This window comes from Callithrix jacchus, chromosome 2, assembly GCF_049354715.1.
Source record: "Callithrix jacchus isolate 240 chromosome 2, calJac240_pri, whole genome shotgun sequence".
NCBI classification, from domain to species: domain Eukaryota; kingdom Metazoa; phylum Chordata; class Mammalia; order Primates; family Cebidae; genus Callithrix; species Callithrix jacchus.
The window spans coordinates 40050717-40071763 of NC_133503.1; the positions used below are offsets into that span (position 1 = coordinate 40050717).

The following is a 21047-nucleotide window of genomic DNA, read 5'->3' on the forward strand; positions in this document are numbered from 1 at the left end:
AACCGACAGGTGCGGGGGCGGGGGGTCAATGCTGTGTTAGACACCAAAGAAGGAAGGGGTGTCAATACTCTTAACCCTATTATTTCTAGGGGGGAAAAAAGGTGTTCATCATATAAAAACAGGTGGTTACTGACAGCTCAGATGTCACTGGGGACAGTCCAGGAGCACTTGGTCTTACTAGGAACAGGAAGAGATGAGTCACGATTTTAATTCTGTTTAGAATTAAACACCTAACCCTCCAGGGTTAACATCTCAACCCTCTAGGTCACGAAACAACATTTTCTTCCAGTTTCTATCACTTTATCAGTTTTCTTCCCAAATTTGTGGAGCTGGATCAAAATGTTGGGAGGTAGGACTAAGAGAAAGAGGTAAGAGTTACAAGCCATTTGTTTAGTAGAAAGATACACTAGGCTAAGGGCATAAATACCTGGAAGAGGAGACAAAAGAGCTACAGTTATAACCAGCTATTATAATGATCATCAATATCCAAGACTCTTTTCCTCTTCTGGACAGTGCCCCATATCTTCCAAAGCTTTTATAGCAAAAAGCAACCAAACGGCTCCCTGGAGAGAAGCGTTGATGTGGGCAAAAGGTAAGGAAATACGATAGGGTTCCATGAATATCAATATTCCTTCAGACTCGGATTGAAAGTAACTGGCACTTGAGGAACGCAAAGGGATACCAGTAGCCGCTTTGGGGAACAAGAGGCGGTAGGAAAGGAGTTGAGGAGATGGTTATCACGGGAAATGCAAAAAAAAAAAAATTCAATTACAAACTTCTTGAACTCGCAGTCCAACTTTCTTCCCACAGGAGAGATTTATCATCATCCTAGGTCAAGAAGGGCTTAGCGTTCTAACCCTCTGAAAAGTGACAAGCAACAGGGCAAAGAGACAGGTTCTCTGGATAGAGGAATACTGTTAAGCAAATAAACGTCATGCCCCAGTGGCTCTAAGACCTGGGCAGGAACCTGTTCCCGTAATGGCAAGGATAAACGTCCAGAGGAGGGTGGGGTGGGTAGGGCTCAAGTCAGGTAACATTCCTGAGGGGAAGGATTATCAGGTGACACCGGGCTAAGGGCCCAGGGGGACTGGGCGGGACGAAAGTTAGCAGGTAAAAAGGATCAATCATGGAGAAGGAAGTGACCTTTAGGAGAAGGAAATACGAGAATACCAAAAAAAGGGGTAAGGGTAAGAAGAGAAAATGGACCCAGAAGAGGGGACCAAAAAAGAGGAGGCGTGTTCGGGTACTAGAGGAAGAAGAAAGGAAGTGAGGCTGAGAGGGGAGAGATGGGGCTGAGAGCCGGCCGGGGCTATGGGGGCGGGAGGGCAGACGTGCGGGCTAGGGAACGAGGGAAGCCCCGAGGTGGCCGGGGCAGGAGCAGGGTGAGACTCCGGGGCTTCCCGCTGTCCAGGAGGCGGAGGATGTCGGGCTGCAGAGCCGCAGACCAGCGAAACGAGGAAGGGAGGCGCGGGGGCGGCTCCCCAGAGCCGGGCAGACGCCCGTGGGGCCGGCTGCAGGGGTCCAGAGGGCGGTTACGGGGCCGGTCAGGAGTAGTGTGGGAGGGACACTCACAAATTTCTTAGATTTGCCGCCGTCGCCGCCCGCCGAAGGCAGCTCATCTGGGCTTCGGCCCTTCTTCTTGTCCCGGGTACCGCGGCCGGGCCCCAGGCCCCCGCCGGGTGGCTCCATGTCCCGGTTCACGCTGGCCGGTGACCCCGCGCCTACGCCGCTCCCGCCCGGCAGCTCAGCACCCGCCGCCGCCGCCCAGCCACTCTTTAGCCAGCCACCGCGCCCCGCCTCATTAGCATGCCGGGCTGCGCGCGCCTCATGAATATACAACGATGACGCCTCGCTCCCGCCCGCCTGCCCCACTTCCGCCCGGACCCGCAGCCCCTACCAATGGGGGAAGGGAGAGGGGTGGAGGGAAGCCGCGGAAGCGCGCTACCTGCCCGACGGACCTAACCATTCGGACCCACGTCGCGGGGTGGCGAGTGGGAGGTGCAGCTCTCCGCGGCCACGGCAGGGAGCACCGCCCCCTGGCGGTTGGAGCAGGGCAGGCCTCTCTGCTCCCACGGTGCGCCCACTTGGCTGTACAGCCGGACAGCTTGGACCCTGTCACACCCCAGACCAAAAATAGCATGAGACCATTATCCTGGCAGAAAAGTAGTGCCAGGCTTTGCATAAGAATGCAGTTTTTAATGTGTGCAATACCCATGGAACACATGAAAAAATTATGAAAGTGACAGCTCCCATGTTTTGAAAGCAATGTGCCAAGAACAGAGCTCGGTCCAGTGCAAGCACTGGAGTAAACCAGACTCGCTCTGGAGTTTAATTTCCTACAGAACAAACTAATTATTGCCAACATGTACCTAAACAGCAATAACAGTTACCACTTAACCATGCCCCTGATGTCTTCTAGGCACTATGCAAAACACTGTACATGTATTTTTCTAAGTCCCCACAGTCCCATGTGATAGATTCCGCTAGGCTCACCATTTTATAAATAGTAAATTTGGACTTTGAGAGTTGAAGTGACTTGCCCAAGAAGGCATAATTGATATAAAATTTAAACCCAGCTTAGTCTGATTTGCTGCCAAGCCCTATGTTTAACCAGAATTCCCCACTGACATAAACCAAACATGAAAGAATGGGTGTTCTCCAAAAGTATATTCTTTGCTCTTCTAGCATGACTTTCTCCCTGAGCAATTTCATCCACTCTCCTAGCTACATCTATCCCTGTGTGACAGTTATATGGCTACCAGCTGGCCATCACAATATGGACTGAATCATCTTGACCACAGCTAGCAAGATTTCAAGTGTAAGTTACTCAAGGGCAGTCAGTGACTTACTCACTCTAGGGCCCCAGTGCCTCGTCAAGGGCCTGAGATATACCAGGGACTCTGCCAGGCTGGCTGTCTCCTAAATCTGACATTCATCTCTCTTATGGTCCAGAGCTTCTAACAGTGACCTGATAGAATGTTACATAGAGTTGTCCATCCCATACTTCAAACTTGACTTAGTGTTGAGCTTTCCAGGCCTTTTGTCCAAAAAGTTCAAAAGCTACTTTCAAAGCTGTGTTGAGAACAGACAGAATCAGAGGATGGAGGGGAGGAAGTGATCCATTTATCACCCTTCTTTCTTGTGCCAGTCTATATCTGCTATAATATTTATCATACTACTGACTGGATTGTAAACTCTTCCAGAGAAAGGTTCATGTTTGTGGCTACTAACAGTACTTAGCATTGTTGTTTACATAGATAATGGGCAACTTTTTATGTCAGGCCCTGTGCTAAGCACTTCACATGTTTAATCTCAGTGTATCTTCACCAACTAGCATCACTACTCTCAACAACCAGATTCAAAATTGAAGTCATCAGGCTGGGCGTGGTGGCTCAAGCCTGTAATCCCAGAACTTTGGGAGGCCAAGGCAGGTGGATCATGAGGTCAAGAGATCGAGACCATCCTGGTCAACATGGTGAAACCCCATCTCTGCTAAAAGATGGGCATGGTGGCACATGCCTGTAATCCCAGCTACTCAGGAGGCTGAGGTAGGAGAATTGCCTGAACCCAGGAGGCGGAGGCTGCAGTGAGCCGAGATTGCGCCATTGCACTCCAGCCTGGGTAACAAGAGCGAAACTCCGTCTCAAAAAAAATAAAATAAAAATCGAAGTCATCTACTTCTCTCAATCTGCCCAGGTTTGTCCAACTCTTAACCAAAATGCTCTATTGACTCCTTATATATGTAATAATCAAAACAGCATACATACTCAGGGCCTAACATAGGGTAAGTGCTGAATGAATGTTAACTATGCATTTATTACATGCATCATCACATTCATTTCCCTCTCCCTTCATAAATAGGAAACTAGCAAGAATTAACATTCCTAGAAAGGCAAAAGGTACAAAAAATACTTAGTTTATTGGATAAAAACAGTGGTAAAATGGACATAAAGCCAAAAGTGAGAACAGGACATTTTCATATCCTCCCCACACTTGAAAACATACTTCCCATCATCTGAGATTCAGGTGTTAGGGAGCCAGAGCTCCTGCCAAATCCCTCTCTCTTCACCTTCCCTGGAAGCAAGGGGAGGAGGAAGTCCAGGGCAAACTCAGTCCCTGTCTACCGTTCATCTCTCAAAATCTCTGAGTTGGAGGGAAGCAGGAAAGGAATAAGGGGCAAGAGGGGCCAGGGACTGGCCTCCAGGGCCCACTGCCAATAATGTCCCAGATAGCTATCCTTGTCCATATCTCATCCCTAATAGGTACCATTGTCAGGCCTTGGGAGAGAGAGGAAATGGGGTTGATGGTTCGAAAACCAAATATGGTCTCCAGACTCTTTCCCAGAGTCAGCAAAAGCCCTGGCATGACCACTCCAGGACTGTAGGAGCTACTCCTTTTCCCTCCAGCCCAACCAGGAGGCAAAAAGAAATTCTGTGGGACACAGCATTCCAAGCCGCTCTTAAATCTCCACATCGCTTTCTTTGTCATTGTCATGGTCTCCATCATAGAACTCATTGGGTGCCTCTGGCCTGCAAAGCAAGGGGAGAGAGGTCAAGATGTCACTCCAAGTTCCAATCTTCTCCCAGCACCCTCTTCCAAAGCTGGGTAGAGACTGCTATTCATTCACCCATTCACGTATCAAATAAACATTAAGGAACTACTCTGTACAGACACTGTCATAAACCTCAGCAATACAGTAGAGAATAACAAGCCAGACAAGGTTCGTCTATCCTCAAAAAGCTTACCTAATAAATGGGATGAATAACTAACAAAGCAAATAAATATGATAATTTCAGATGATGGAGAGTACAATTAATAAAATGAAGTGATATGACTGAAGGTGACGGGAGGAAAATGGTGAAATTTCAGACAGGAATATTAGGGACATAAGACCTTATGCACATACAACCTAAAGTCCGAAGAGGAGCTGGCTAGACAAAGACTTCAGGAAGGCCATTCCAAGCCACAAGAAAACCAAGTACAAAGGTCATGAAACGGAAAGCAACTGATATATTCCAGTAAGAACAAGAAGGCCAGGACAGCTAGGGCACTGTGCATGGAGGACAGTAGTTAAAGATGAGATCCTAGATGTAGGTAAGGGCTAGCATGCAGGACCTTTTTAAGCCACATTCAAAAATTTGGATTTTCTTCTAAGTGCTAGGTAAAGGAGAGTATTAATTTTAAGAAGAATGATGTGGTATTATAAACCCATAGTGAAAGAAGGGATAGGAAAGCAAGACAGGGCCCAACAGGTACTCAATACTGGTTTTTTTCTTTTTGAAGACATATTCTCTGGGACAGAGAGAATTGAGAAAGTCATCAAAGAGAAGCTGAGGAACTAAGCCAGGAAAGGCCTTATCTGCTTGGTGAACAACGTCTCAGTTACTTCTAAGTGTACAAGGGTAAAAGGTGTGGAGTCAGAAACTCAGGTTGAATCTCGGCCCTGATATTTAACTAGCCATGTGATGTTCAGAGAGTTACTTAGTCTCGAAGGGTACAGTGGCCCACGCCTATAATCCCAGTACTGTGGGAGGCCAAGGCTGGTAGATTACCTGAGGTCTGGAGTTTGAGACCAGCCTGACCAACATGGAGAAACCCCGTCTCTACTAAGAATACAAAAAATTTAGCCAGGCGTGAAGGCACATCCCAGCTACTTGGGAGGCTGAGGCAAGAGAATTGCTTGAACCTGGGAGGTGGAGGTTGTGGTGAGCAGAGATCATGCCATTGCACTACAGCCTGGGCAACAAGGGCAAAACTCCCATCTCAAAAAAATAAGAAAGAAAGTTACTTAAGTCTCTCTGAGCCTTAGATTGCTCTTGTTTTAATCTCAGAATAAGAGCCACCAGAATTGTCTGATGGCAAAAGGATGATGCTATATATGTTTTAACAGACAGCATTTATTAGTGTCTGCTGCTTGACAAACCCACAAAAAGTGTTAACTCTTCCTATTACTACTCTGCAAGTATTATGCAAGCTGGAGCTATAGGCATCAAAGAACAGAAACTCAGTGGGTGGTCTGACAGAGAGGAAAAGGAAGAGCCTGAGGCTTCTTCTGGCTGTTTAAAGTGGGTGGTATCTAGGCTGGGGAGGTGGCTCACACCTATAATCCCAGCACTTTGGGAGGCCGAGGTGGGTGGATCATGAGGTCAAGGTATCGAGACAATCCTGGTCAACATAGTGAAACTCTGTCTCTACTAAAAATACAAAAATTAGCTGGGCATGGTGGTGCGTGCCTGTAGTCCCAGCTACTCGGGAAGCTGAGGCAGGAGAATTGCTTGAACCCAGGAGGCAGAGGTTGCGGTGAGCCAAGATCTCGCCATTACACTCCAGTCTGGGTAACAAGAGCAAAACTCCATCTCAAAAAAAAAAAAAAAAAAACGGAGACTAGGCCCAGATTCTAGCCTGGAGCTATTGATAAAAAACTCAAACCTCTACAAAAGGAAGAACTTAAAACAGGTTTTACCAAACCAAACCAGACAATGAAAAGCAATTTTCAGAAGTCCTAGAAGCCCCGAAGCCAGATGTTCAGACACTTCCTCGCCCAGGAGAGCGGATCAGGGGATACTCATGGAGGAGAGTTAGAGAGGTCCCCAAGAGTCAGAGCAGTAAAGCCCAGGTCCAGAGGAGAGATACAGAGCTCTGAACTCTAAAACAAAGAAGCATATTCTGGAAGCGGCTAAGAAGCCCATCAGGCTCAGCAGCAGAGTTGGCTCAGACCTCTAACATTGCGTGGGAGCAGGACTGCGTGTCCCAGAAGTGTCCAGCTGTGGTTACCCCTCAGTCACATAAGAAAATCTGTTCTCCATTAACTGCATCTGTTTCTGCACTTCTGGGTTCTGCTGTCTTTTCGTTTTATTTTTCAGCAAAGTTTTGGGATTTTAAAAAATTCTACCCTATCCTTTTTTCCCCTAATTCATTCCATCTACAAATATTTAGTATCTATCTCAGAAAGATAAAGACTTTTTTGAAAAAAAAAATAACCAAAATACAATTATCCCACCTGAAAAAATTAACAGAGCAACAAAATCAAAGAGCCTTAGGGAGCGTATGTAGGCAATGACCTGTCCCAACTCAAGACCTGGAAAGACTGAGGAAAATGCTGGCAAGACTATAAGCCACTACAGATTTTCTGGACAGCAATTTGGCAGTAAATATAAAAAATTTTTAGGTCAGGTGCAGTGGCTCATGCCCATAATCCCAGCACATTGGAAGGCTGAGTTCGGAGGGTCGTTTGAGCCCAGGAGTTTGAGACCAATCTGAGCAAGAAGGTGAGACCCCATCTCTACAAAAAATTTAAAAATTAGCCAGGTGTGGTGGTGCACACCTATGATCCCAGCTACTCGAGAGGCTGAGGCAGGAGGATCACTTGATCCCAGGAGTTCAAGATTGCAGTGAGCTATAATCATGCCACTGTACTCCAGTCTGGTGACAGAATGAGACCCCGTCTCAAAAAAATTAAAAAATTTGGTGCACACAGCCTTTGACCTAGCAGCAACCACTCTACTATCTAACCCACTGAAACAAGCATGCAAGGATGTATATGTAAAGGGATTCATTGACACATTATTATTGTAATACCAAAAAAATGGAAAATAATGTAAATGTCTATCAATGGTAATTGGTTAAATTTTACGCTATATCCACATGATAGATTATCATACAGCTGATAAAATACTGAAGCAGAGCTATATTAGCTAACATGGAACCAGCTTTATGATGTAAAACAGCATATATATATAGAATGACCCTATTTGTATTCACAAAAAAGCAAAAAACCACACAAAATGTAAATGAGTATGTGTTTGTTTATATGTACATACACATATGTGCATCTATAGAAAAAGGCGTATCCAAAAAAGTAGAAACTATTAACAGTGGTTACTCCTGTGGAATGGGTCTAGGATTGTATGAAAGCAAACAACATATTCTGGTGCTGTTTTAAAATTTTACAATAAATATGTGTTACTTTTGTCATTAAAAATAGCAAAGAAAAGAGTGAGGAAATTGTAGTAGACATGGAGGTAAGCCAGGGGCAATAAAGTTATACCTTCCCATTTACTTTTTTCTCTTTTAAGCCTCCCCAACAAGCCTACCGGAAGCCCCTGAAGTCCCTGCTCCCAGACCTGCTATAGTTCTCCTCAGGACCCCTCTCCTCTGCATCAGCCTCATCAGTCCTGTCATACGTCAGCAGGTCTGCAGGCACATCATGAATCTGAACACTAGGTGCATGGTTCAGCATCTTCAGGTTTTCAAAGATTGTCTGGCGGATCTGGTCCAGATACTGGTTGGAGATGAGGAATAGAGAGTGAGCAGTTCCCAGTGATTCCCAGGGCATGCACTCTCCCAGCTGCCTTTGACCCCTACCATCCTGGTTTTCATCTCAGTGGTAATTTAAGTTTAGGTCCCCCAACTGATAGCTGTCCCTCCCCACCAACCCCAACTGCTTCTGCTTTAACCTACTGCCTCCTAGCCAATAACAGTGACAGTGATGACTTAGAACTTCCTTCTCTTTGGTTTTTTTCTACTTCCCACATCTTTGACCTCTCCTGGGCTCCGCCTTTCAGGAAAAGTTTGTGCTCAGCTTTTCTGAGCTGCTGACCTGGCGTGAGTTCTGATTTTCGATGCGGGTGCTGACATCTGGATGAAGCGTGAAGTCTGGGGCAAAGTACTCGAAGTATTCTTAGGGAGGAGAGGAGAAAGTATGGCTCAGACTAAGAAAGGCAGCTACCAAGACTTCCCAGTCTTTTTCCTTCCCATCCAGAGCCCCTATATAATAGTTGCCCAGTCTTTTCCTTGCTCTGAGCCAGGGGTTTAGTTTGCAGAGCTCTAAGAGTGTAAAATTTTCCATCTGCCTTCAAACCAAGTCATTCTAAAATCTAGTGAGAATGGCCTCCTTGTTGTGGGGGTGTTGTGGGTGGTCCTTACCACTATAGGGAAGCTCCTCACTAATGGCCTCTTCTACCAGCAGCGATGTCTCATATGTCCTGAAACCAACCAGCAGAGGAAAGCAGACTGACCAAGTGGGCTGAAGAGCCCATGTGGCCATATCTGAGGGACCCCCTAGCTCACAGTGTACAACGGGGGAAGAAATCAGGAGGGCGCTCACCAGCAGCGGGCAACATTTCGGACAGTATAACCACCACCACCCAGCACCAGTAGAGGGATATTGAAGCTCTTGACATATTCAACGCATTCCCTATAAAAAGGAACCAGAGGAAGGAGTGGAGGAGGTTGGTTATCAAAAAACAAAGTATATACGTTTAGGTGTTGCCTGAAAGGAGCACAAGGGAACTATAAATATTCTAAATCTTTATCTGGATAGTGAAATTCATTATGTTCAACCCTTAAGATTTATGTATACTTTATATTCTGTGTCTCAATAAAAAATTTAAAATAAAGCATAGTCCCATCTCTGTTCTGCCCAACACCCTCCCTGACACCTGCCTATTAATCAACTACTCTCATCAATGCAAGTTCTGTTGATTCTAAGCCTTCAAAATGTAACTCACGCTGGGTGCAGTGGCTCACACCTGTAATCCTAGCACTTTGGGCGGCTGAGGCAGGTGGACTGCCTGAGCTCAGGAGTTGAAGACCAGCCTGGGCAACACAGCAAAACTCTGTCTCTACTAAAAACACAAAATAAATTAGCCAGGCATGGTGGTGCGTGCCTGTAGTCCCAGCTACTCAGGAGGCTGAGGCAGGAGAATCGCTTGAACCCAGGAGGCAGATCTTACAGTGAGCTGAGATCATGCCACTGTACTCCAGCCTGGATGACAGACCAAGACTCCATCTCAAAAAAAATATATATATATATACATATATATATATTTTGGTCTCTCCATTGCCACCTCCTCCACCTTGGTCTGGGTACCTAACCAAACACCATGGCTTCCTAACTGGTCTTCCCACTTTCATCCCCATTTCCTCTACCCAAAGCTTTCTTTATTCAGCAGTCAGAATAATCACTTTCAAACACAAATCGGATCATGTCACTTTTCTGCTTAAAAATACTACAGTGGTTTCCCAATATCTTTGGAATATAATTCAAACTCCTTATCAGGATCTCAAGGTTCTACACAGTCTCACTATGGTCAGCTTCTCGGACCTCAACTCAAACTACCTCCAGCTTGCTCGCCGTGTTCTACTGAATCAGCTCATTCCTGCCAGAGCCTTTTTTTTTTTTTTTTTAAAGAAACAGTATCTCACTCTGTTGCCCAGACTGAAGTCCAATGGCATAATCATGGCTCACTGTAACCTCAAACTCCTGGGCTTAAGTGATCCTCCTGCCTCAGCTTCCTAAGCAGCTAGGACTATAGGCATGACCATCATGCCCGACTAATTTTGTTTTTTTTCTGTGGAGATGGCTCTCTCTGTGTTGCCCAGGCTGGCCTCAAACTCCTAGCCTCAGGCGATTCTCCCATCTTGGCCTCTAAAAGTGTTAGGATTACAGGTGTATGCACTGGGCCCACCCCTCAGAGCCTTCTGTGGGCCTTTGTCAATGCTTGGGACAGGCTTCTCTCTGCTCCCCTTATGTCTCCTTAAGACTCCTTCTTGGTCACCAGGTGTCAGCTCAGATTTTACTTCCTTAGAAAATGTTTTCCAAATCATACTATATAAAGTAGGTCCCCCATTGTATCCTGTGTCTCAGCTTTCTTTCTGTCTTTCATAGAATTTATAACAATCTATTTCATTTGATTATTTATTTTTTTCTGTTTCCTAAACTGTAAACTTCATGGGAGCCTCCTCATTCCATCCCCATGATGTGGTATGATGCTTGGAACATAATAGGTGTTTAATAAAAATATATTGTGAATGAATAACCATTGAGGGAACCCTGTACAAGATGACATTTCTAGTTCAAGTACAATTTGAAGCTAGTTTTGATTTCCTAGTAGAGGTAAGGCCCATTCCCCAACTATCCCCACCCATGTACTAAGTCCAAGACCACTTAAAAACCTTGGGGAGAAGGAGAGCGAGTCTCACCCATGTCCTCGGATGCTGAGGTTAAAGCAGCCCAATCGATCACAGCCCAGAGAGTCAGCTCCACACTGCAAAAAGCAAAACCCCAGGCAAGCACAGTGAGATAACTCATCAGACACCCCTTACCCAACCAACCTAAAGAACCTCTTCCCTTGCTCTCCTCCCCCAAGCCTAGCCAGAACACTCCTGAGGAGGCACTGACAGTATTACCTGGAGCACAATGCACGTAGGTTGGTAGAAGTCCACTACCTGGTTGATAACTGGCTGGAAAAGGTGCTTGTAACCTGGGAGAGGGCCAAAGATGGGCACCTGGCACCCCAAGGGGATGGGGAGACAGGGAACAAAAGGAAAAAGGGGGTTGAGCGAGCATGTAGCCCAGGAAAGGGGCAACCCAAAGAACCAAATCATTGGTTTGAAACTTCTGGAAGGGATCCCAGACTATGAGTAAATGATGAATGCCAATGACTTTTCTCAGAAACTGCACATACACATGTTATGTTGCATATGATTTCCAGGGATTCATGGTCCCTCTGAAGGCCATTCATCCTTAAGGACACCTGACCCAACAGCAGACAATACCAGGCAGAAGAGGTTATTTCAAGGAGAAAAAGAAGGGACCTAGGGAACAGGGGGAAGACTTCAGTACTTACTCTGGTCATCAATGCCATCCCGCAGGGGCACATTCAGACAGTAATAGCGGCCACTCTCTGCCCCAACTTCATACATGTCACCTATAGGGAAGTGGGTGGTGGTAGCCAGACACGGGAAGCACCCACAACCCAGCTGTTTCAACCCCAATCTGCACTCTGGGAGCCTCTCACTGCCTCTATGCACCTTCATCATAAACTCCCTAGAGCCACTAAGTCTCTTGCAGCTTGCATTCATTCAACAAATAGTGTTGGGGGATCCACTCTGAGCCAACTGTGTATTAGGTGGTGGGGATTCAACAATAAATAGAACTAAAGAAATTAACGATATACCACCACGCTTATATTCTTAGGGAGTAGGCATAAGGAGGAGGGAGACAGTAAACAAAACAAAACAAAAAACTACAATAAACACAAATAGCAGTGAGTGTTCTGAGGGAATCAATGAGGCTGAGGTGACAGAGTAATGGGGAAGGTGATTATAACTGGGGTGGTCAGGAAAGGCTTCTCTGAGGAGGGGACACCTGAGCTGAGACCAGAAGGCTGAGAAGGAGGCACTCATATTAAAGAGCTGAAGGGTGCGAAGGGGAAAGTAATCCCTATTCCCATACCTGTGCCAGGGAAGAAGTAATTTCCGTATTTGTGGAAGGACACCGTCATGACCCGGTCAGTGAGGTAGAAAGCTTCCTGAACCCCATCACCATGGTGGATGTCAATGTCAATGTAGAGCACCCGAGGGTGGTACCTGGAGGGAAGGCAAAGCCAGGGTCTGGGCTAGAAGTGAACCCCCCGACCCAGTCCTCCCAAACACCAGATCTAGAACTATGAAGAGTCTGCTTCTGCCCTGGTCGCCTGAAACTTAATAGCACCAGTTCCCTGAAGGTAACTGGGAGCTCCAGCCTAGAGACTAGAGGCAGGGACAAGAGATGGATATGCAGAGAAGGCTGAAATGTGAGCAGGCAGCAGGGAATCTGCAGCAGTGGAAGAGGCAGCCTGAATAAAGCATCAAGAACTTGGGAGAAGCTAGTCAGGGAGGAGGAAGGTCAAGGTCAGGGCTGAGTCTGAGAGGCCTCCTCAGCCAAGAATCCCATAACTGCCCCCATCTCCTCCTAGGCTACTTACTTGAGCAGCTCCAGGATGCCAATCACAATGTCGTTGACATAGCAGAAGCCAGAGGCCTATGGCAAGACAGTGGTCTCATGAAGAGAGGAGCAATTCCTCTAACCAGCTGCCCCCCACCATCATCCTAAACACCTACCCGAGGGTGGCCACAGTCTTTCCCATCACCTCCTCACTCACCTCAAACTTCTTGGCATGGTGCAGACCACCAGCCCAGTTAATGGCAATATCACAGATCTGAAAGACAAACACCCAAGTCACAGTCCTCCTCCTGCCCACCCCTCAAGCTGGGAGCCCAGGGTCAGGGTTAAATCCCTAAGTCCAGGGATCCAGAGGAAAGGAGGAACAGGACTCGAGACTATGTCACCTTGTTGTTCAGCTGGGTTGCTCCTTGCAGAGATGCGCCTGTGTAACGGGAGCAGAACTCAAAGAGCCCGGGAAACACTGGACTGCAGGGAAGAGGAACAAGTTGGAACCCTCCTGCCTCTGTCTGGGACCTTGCCATACCTCCCTCCCTACCCCAGACTCCTCCAATCTCCATTTTTCAAGAACCTTCTCTCCCCCTCCTACACACCTGGGCTACCTGCAAATTTATTCAACAAATATTTTGGACCAAACCATGTACTAAGCCCTGTGCAAGGCACTGAATGGGAAATCAAGAAGCATTTAATTGTCAGGGAGTTTGTATCCCAGCTGGGGAAAGAAGCAAGCAGCTTCCAGGTACTGAAACTAGGGAAAAGGAAGTAAGTTGGATGACAATATAAGCTCTGTTTTTCTTAGTCTTCTAAGTGTAACACATTTTAACACAACGTTCAATAATATTCTTCACAGTCACACTTTTAAAGGAAGAATTGTTTTTTTACATACGTAAAACGGTGATGATAACCCAGGAAAAGCCTGTAGCACAGTATATGGTATCTGGTAAGCCTTAATAAATGTCAGCTATAATTATTACCATTGTTATTCTTTATAAAAAGCAAAGGCTTAGCAGCCAGGCGCGGTGGCTCAGGCCTGTAATCCCAGCACTTTGGGAGGCCGAGGCAGGTGGATCACAAGGTCTAGAGATCAAGACCATCCTGGTCAACATGGTGAAACCCCGTCTCTACTAAAAATACAAAAAAATTAGCTGGGCATGGTGGCGCGTGCCTGTAATACCAGCTACTCGGGAGGCTGAGGCAGGAGAATTGCCTGAACCCAGGAGGCGGAGGTTGCGGTGAGCCGAGATCACGCCATTGCACTCCAGCCTGGGTAACAAGAGCAAAAACATTCCATCTCAAAAAAAAAAAAAAAAAAAAAAAGCAAAGGCTTGAAGCCAGACACAAAAGGATACTTACTATATAACTCCATTTATGTAACATTTTAGAAAAGGTAAAATATAAGGACAGACATCAGATCAATAGTTGGCTGGATCTAGATTGGAGAGAAGGGATTAACTACAAAAGGGTATGAGTTGACCTTTGTGGGGTAATGGAAATTTCCTATACCTTGATACTTTTTTTTGGTGGGGGGGTAGGGGGGGATGGGTAGAGACAGGGTCTTACTATGTTGCCAAGCTGGTCTCGAACATCTGGGCTCAAGTGATCCTCCCGCCTTGGTCTTCCAAAATGCTGGGACTACAGGCGTGAGCCATCGGCACTGGCCCTACACCTTGATATATTCTATCAAAAGTCTCTGAACTGTCACACCTAAAAAAGGTTAATTTTACTGTATGCAAGTTATACCTACATAAACCTCACTTTGTAAAAAGGAAAGGCTTAAGTAAGCCCTAGTTTTAGGTCTCAAACAATAAATATAAAGATAGTGCAGCTGACACATTTGATCACGTGAAAAACAGAACTGTAGGTTTTATTTATTTGTTTTTGTGATGGAGTCCTTACTCTGTCGCCCAGGCTGGAGTGCAATGGCGCAATCTCAGCTCACTGCAACCTCCAACTCCCAGGTTCAAGAGATTCTCCTGCCTCAGCCTCCCGAGTAGATGGGATTACAGGCACCCAACACCATACCCGGCTATGTTTTATATTTTTTAGCAGAGAAAGGGTTTTGCCATGTTGGTCAGGCTGGTTTCAAACTCCTGATGTCAGGTGGCCCGCCTACCTTGGCCTCCCAAAGTACTGGGATTACAGGTGTGAGCCACTGCACCAGGCCTGTTTGTTTGTTTTTTGAGATGGGGGGTCTCACTCTGTCACCCAGGCTGGAGTGCAGTGGTGCTATCTCAGCTCACTACAGCTTCCGCCTCCCAAGTTCAATCAAGAATTATAGGGTTTTACAGTCTTTCAAAAGATTTGGAAAGAATTAGTAACTAATATCTAGAAAACTAAGCAAATGAAAAAATTATGCAATTGTCAGCTTCAGGAAAAACAAAAAGCTTTAGAAGAAAATAGATTAAATCACACTACATCATTTGGCTTGGTAATAAATGAATCTTTCAGAGTTATAATAATGTAAAGATAGAATACTGATTTATTTTTAAATTACTGTGAAGCTGGGAGGGGAAAGGAAGCCAATTTGATTCTAAGAAGATTAAATGCTCATATCCCATACTAAAAGCTTATCGGACAATGCCTAAAACTGCCAAAGAAATAGCAATGAGAGACAATTCAGGAGGGCAGTATGATTACAAGCCCAGATTCTGAAGCCAGACTACCTAGGTTCAAATTCTAGCTTTTTAACACCTACGGACTGGGAATGATGGCTTACGCCTGTAATCCCAGCACTTTGGGAGGCCAAGGTGGCTGGATCATGAGGTCAGGAGTTCAAGACCAGCCTGGCCAATATGGTGAAACCTCATCTCTTACTAACAATACAAAAATTAGCCAGGCACATGCCACCCAGCTACTCAGGAGGCTGAGACAGGAGAATTGCTTGAACCTGGGAGGCAGAGGTTGCAGTGAGCTGAGATCACAACATTGCACCCCAGCCTGGGCGACAGAGTCACATTCCATCTCAAAAAAAAAAACAACAACAAAATACCTGCTAATGATACTAGCGAGGTTACTGCTTAAACTTTCTGTGCCTAAGTGTCCTCATCTGTAACGGAGACAATAATAGACCCTGCTTCATAGGTGTTGTTGAGATTAAATGAGCTAATGGTTGTAAAGCACTTAGAATAATACCTAGTATATAACAGGTATTACCTATATATTACAAATTAGTAATAATAGTCAATTCATATTATTATTTAAAAATCCAAAGATAAATACCAGAAGACCTAGGGAAAGGAGCTGAAAGTGACTGTCACTAGGGAGAAGGATTTATTAAAATTTGTAAAAGGGAGAGGTCTGGAATTGCCTTTTTTGTTTTTGAAACAGAGTCTCACTCTGTTGCCCAGGCTGGAGTACAGTGACATAATCTTGGCTCACTGCAAGCTCTGCCTCCAGGTATAGCTGGGATTACAGGCGGGCACACCCAGCTAATTTTTGCATTTTTAGTGGAGACAGGGTTTTGCCATGTTGGCCAGGCTGATCTCAAACTCCTGACCTTAGGTGATCTGATCGCCTCAGCCTCCCAAAGTGCTGGGATTACAGGTATGAGCCACCAGGCCCGGCCTGGAATTGCTTTTTTTTTTTAATTTTCACTTAAAGGCCTGTACTACAATTTGGCTATTTATGTTAGATCACTTTGAAAACAATCAGAAATTCATTAAACAGAAGAAAAATTCCTGATTCTCATCTGAAATACAGATAAAAACAACTGTAACTTGTTTGACAGGAAGACTGATGCAATGCAAATGGTAGTATTCTAATTAGCATTCCCTAATTGCACAAAGAACATCTACAGGACCCCAGTGTGGCTTAAGGACTGACCCTGTATTCTCAGACCCAGAAAGTGAGCTCAGAAATAGCAGCAGGAATAACAAAAAAACAAGAAAACCCCCAGACAGCCCATGACTGAACACCAAATGAGCAGGGCAGTAAGTGCAGGACAGAGCTCTGTGGGCTGGTATGGTTAAGAAAGCCTTCATGGAGATGGTGTGAAGGCTGAGAAGGCCTTGAAGAGGTTGAAAAAAAAACTAAGGGCATTCCAGGAAGGCAACCTGTGCAGCTGAGGTGTAGGGATAAGGTTGGAAAGGTGCCAATGCCAGACTAATGAGTTGGCCTCTATCCTCTAGCCCTGGCTGCTTCTGTCATTAAGATCTTTCAAAAAAACAAGTTAGTGGCTTAAAAACCTGGGATCTGGATCATGCACCCTTCAATGACCAGTTATGTGACTGAGGCCAAGTTACCTAAATATTCCCAAACCTCAGTTTACTTATGTATAACATCAAAAAAGGTCTATTATAATACATCGAAGGCTTGGTATGAGAATTAAGTGGATTTACCAGCAACTCCTGGCATAATACCTAGCAGAGTAAACATTCAATAAATGGTAGCTATCGTAGGACACTCTCCAGGATCAGCAACCTGGTTTCTTCAAGAAATAAATTCAAGAGGATGAGAGAAAAGCTACAAATTAAAAGTGTTAAGAGACATATCAACCAAATGCAATGTGTAGGCCTTGTTTAAATCCTAAACTAACTACAAAATAATTATGAGACAACTGCTAAAATTTGAATACTGATTGTATATTTGATGATATTAAGGAATCACTTAATTTTTTAGGTTTGATACTGATACTTTTTTTTAAAGAGTATCATTTAGAGATACATAATAAAACATTTATGGATAAGAGGAGGGAGTACAGATGAAGTTAAGAGTGGCCATTTGCTTGGCCAGGCGCAGTGGCTCATAACTGTAATCCCAGCACTTTGGGAGGCCAAGGCTGATGGATTACCTGAGGTCAGGAGTTCAAAACCAGCCTGGCCAACATGGTGAAACCCTGTCTCTACTAAATATACAAAAATTAGCCAGGTGTGGTGGCACACGCCTACAATCCCAGCAACTCAGGAGGCTGAGGCAGGAGAATCACCTGAACCCAGGAAGCAGAGGTTGCAGTGAGCTGAGATCATGCTACTGCACTCCAGCCTGGGCTACAGTGTAAGACTCCATCTCAAAAAAAAAAAAAAAAAGAGTGACCATTTGTTCATAAGTGTTGAAGCTAGGTGACGGATGTATGGGAGTTTACCGCACTACTTCACTTTCAGAAATTTTTGAAATTTTCCGTAGTAAAAAGTTTAAAAACAAAAATAAGTAGAATTGAGTAAACAGTAGCTGTGATGGTTGCTGTTTTTTTCATGGATGTAGAGTGTAAGAAAAAATCATGGCTTATCTTTGTTGTCCACTTCCTTCCCCATAGAGCACAACCCTGACACTTCTATGAATGATACAAGGTCAATGTAAACCTAATGATATCAAACCACTCCTTCGTTTGTTTTTTTAACTGCCCATAGTCCTCTTAAGATCTCTTGCTTATTAAAACACTTTGATAACTTCCCTCTACTCTAGGGGTAAAAGCCCCAATTCATAATAGAGCTGTTTACTTTTAAAAGGCCCCATTTATTTAGCCTCAATTCAGTTCACCGTCTCTTGGTATTCTGCACTTGGCCTTTTTTCTGTTCCTCAAATGAGTCATACTCAATCCTACCACAGACCCTTATCACATGTTGTCCCTACTGCTGCTATACTCTGCCCCTCACCCTCCAACCACCTTTGATCTGACTACTTCTACTCTTTTTTCAGATCTCAGCTCAATCTTTACTTCCTCTAGGAAGCCAGCCACTCCACCAAGCTAGAAAATTCACCATGTATACACTCTCATAATCTGTCATATACCTCCTCTTCATAATACTTAGCAAAAACACAATATTAAAATTTTGGTTTTGTTCATCACTGCATTCCCAACACTTAGCACAGGGCCTACCCCAGAGCAAATGACAAATAAATATTTATTGAATAAACAAATAAGTTAATTATGATTCTTTGACAAGCAGGCCCCCCTTCAGATGTTCCCACTGGTGCCAAAATACCTCACTGAAGGGACTGGAATTAAACTGTTGGACATCAAAAGTCCCAGTCGTTCCTTACCAGTCATCGCCTACATTGAAGGCATTAAGACTCTTGGTGAAGCCTTGCATATTTGTGGGGCTAACTCTCTGCAGGAAGTCAATGTAGTCCTCGGAGTGGAAGCGGCACATGTCATGCTGGGAGGCCTGGTATGGCTTGAAGACCTCAGGATGGAGACACAAGATGAACTCAGGCAGGGTCAGCCCCACTCCACAGGCTCAGACCACCCATACTGAACCCAGTCCTGGAGATTCTATGAAACCAAACATAACAATACTCTCATCCCACAATCGTTAAGTCAGGAGAGAGACTCCAACTAACCAGGTGGGCTATTACAATTGAGCCCCCTGAAGACCACTTCTTTTCCTTTCCACCTCCAGCTCAACCTATCGTACCTTCTCAACTTTGAGCCCTGATCCACCTGCCCTGTTCCTTGGCTTTCCTATTCCCATTTCTCTCCATGCTCATCTCCTCCCCCAAGCTCTGATTCTGTCCTCTTTCCTCTGGATTCTTCTTTCTGGAGTCAACTATATGGGATATATGTCAACTTTCTAATTAAAATCAAAGATTTATCATCTCTGGAAGGTGAGGGGGATGTGTCACACCTCCTTGAAAACTGGACAAGAAAGAGCTTTTCAGGCTGGGCGTGGTGGCTCAAGCCTGTAATCCCAGCATTTTGGGAGGCCAAGGCGGGTGGATCACGAGGTCAAGAGATTGAGACCATCCTGGTCAACATGGTGAAACCCCATCTCTACTAAAAATACAAAAAATTAGCTGGGCATAATGGTGTGTGCCTGTGATCCCAGCTACTCAGGAGGCTAAGGCAGGAGAATTGCCTGAACTCAGGAGGCAGAGGCTGCGGTGAGCCGAGATTGCACCATTGCACTCCAGCCTGGGTAACAAGAGCGAAACTCCGTCTCCAAAAAAAAAAGAAAGAGCTTTTCTTCTCCCAGAAAATGCACACAGGTACGTACGGGCAAACAATCTCAAGGGGTATAGATTCCTGCACATACATCACCTCAGTCTTTTCTATGACCAATCCATTCGTCTGTGCCTTGGCATAAGCAATTAACACTCATTCATATTGTTCACTAATTTCCTAGCAACACATAAAGCCTGGGCTGTCTTATTTTTTCTTTTGAGACAAGGTCCTCCCTGTCACTCAGGCTGCAGTGCTACAGCATGATCATAGCTCACTGTAACTTCAAACTCTTGGGCCCAAGCCATCCTGTCACCTCAGCCTCCCAAGTAGTTGGGACTACAGGCACACCCACCACGCATGGCTACTTTTATTTTTTATTTTTGTAGAGATGTGGGTCCCACTGTGGCCCGAGCTGGTCTCCAACTCCTAGCCTCAAGCAATCCTCCCATTTCAGCCTCCCAAAGTGCTGGGATTACAGGCATGGGCCACCATGCCTGGCTTAACTGTTACTATCCCATATCACAGCCATAAATTCCAAGCTTGGGGGACAGCATGTGTATGTCTGGGAGATGAAAAACTGGATAGCAATTAAGCAGAACCATGTAGAGGTATTCTAGGCTGAAAACGCAATATCTAGGATATCTCCACTCTTGCACACGCACATACACACTTACAAACATGGCAGCACTGTTGGTAAAGGAGGAGTGGGAACTGAGGGTAAATCTCACACCCCGATAAAGTGATATCCTTTCCCCCATCCCAATTCCTGAGGCTTAGGCCCTATCCACACTCTAAAATGCAGAGGAGGAACACACCTTCTGTCTTCAAACCAGTCCCACATCACCCTAACCCTAGGCCAAGGGCCAGTCTGTCTATAGTCAGAGGGTGGCGGACCTGCGGTGAGAAAGTACTTTCAATTAAGCAGAGGACGCCACCCCCAACACCGTGCACATTCAAGGTACTCCTGATGTCTTCTATCCAGCTTCCCCCTACTTTAGGGGCGGGTCGCATTCAATGCACTCAGACCAGCCCACCTATCCCTACGGCCACAGTTCTCCCCACCCCCCAACCCACGGCCGAGGCAGGGGGACTCACGATCATCTTCTTATAGAGACCGTAGTGCAGGACGAGGCTATGGGTCAATGCCAGGCGATGGGGCTTCATGGGGTGTCCAGCTCCTGGGGGGTGGGGAGAAGAGAGTTCGTCAGCTCTCACCCCTGGAGTTTCAACCCCCACCTCCAAATCTCCGCGTCCCAACCCCTCGTGCATATCCCTGTTTCTTCACCGTAGTGGAAGTTGCCCACGTCGGGGTCGTAGAAATAGGCCACGGTCTTGGCCATGGTGCCGGCGGGAGCAGGCCCCGCGCCTCCGCCGCCCGCCGCCAGCCCCGCCCCGGCCGTGCGTGCTGCGCCAGCACGTAGCCTGCCTCTGCGGAACTGG

General features: G+C 45.8%; 2 protein-coding genes across 5 annotated transcripts in view; both read right to left on the reverse strand.

Moving 5' to 3' along the window:
• LOC100386129 (protein diaphanous homolog 1) overlaps positions 1-2155 on the reverse strand; it is a 51202-nt gene extending 49047 nt beyond the window's left edge. For 2 of the 3 annotated variants that reach the window (XM_078361642.1, XM_078361636.1), the window contains exon 1: positions 1573-1749. In XM_078361642.1, coding sequence (XP_078217768.1) covers positions 1573-1689 — 117 coding nt within the window. In that variant the 5' untranslated portion in view covers positions 1690-1749. Of the gene's footprint in view, positions 1-1572; positions 1750-1945 lie in introns of those variants that run through there. The other variant, XM_078361630.1, reaches the window with a different exon arrangement.
• Positions 2156-3900: 1745 nt separating this feature from the next.
• HDAC3 (histone deacetylase 3) lies at positions 3901-21001 on the reverse strand. 2 transcript variants are annotated; one of them, XM_002744285.6, is made up of 15 exons: positions 20893-21001; positions 20703-20785; positions 18707-18849; positions 13114-13195; positions 12927-12983; positions 12750-12805; positions 12239-12372; positions 11631-11711; positions 11191-11264; positions 10984-11048; positions 9107-9196; positions 8926-8984; positions 8600-8679; positions 8124-8281; positions 3901-4529 (listed from the first exon to the last, which is right to left on the reverse strand). In XM_002744285.6, the coding sequence occupies exons 1-15, from the start codon at positions 20945-20947 to the stop codon at positions 4460-4462; spliced, it is 1287 nt and encodes a 428-aa protein (XP_002744331.3). In that variant the 5' UTR covers positions 20948-21001; the 3' UTR covers positions 3901-4459. The 2 variants fall into 2 exon arrangements, with proteins under 2 accessions (XP_002744331.3, XP_035142971.1); XM_035287080.3 differs by lacking the exon at positions 18707-18849.
• Between the last annotated feature and the right edge of the window lie 46 nt (positions 21002-21047).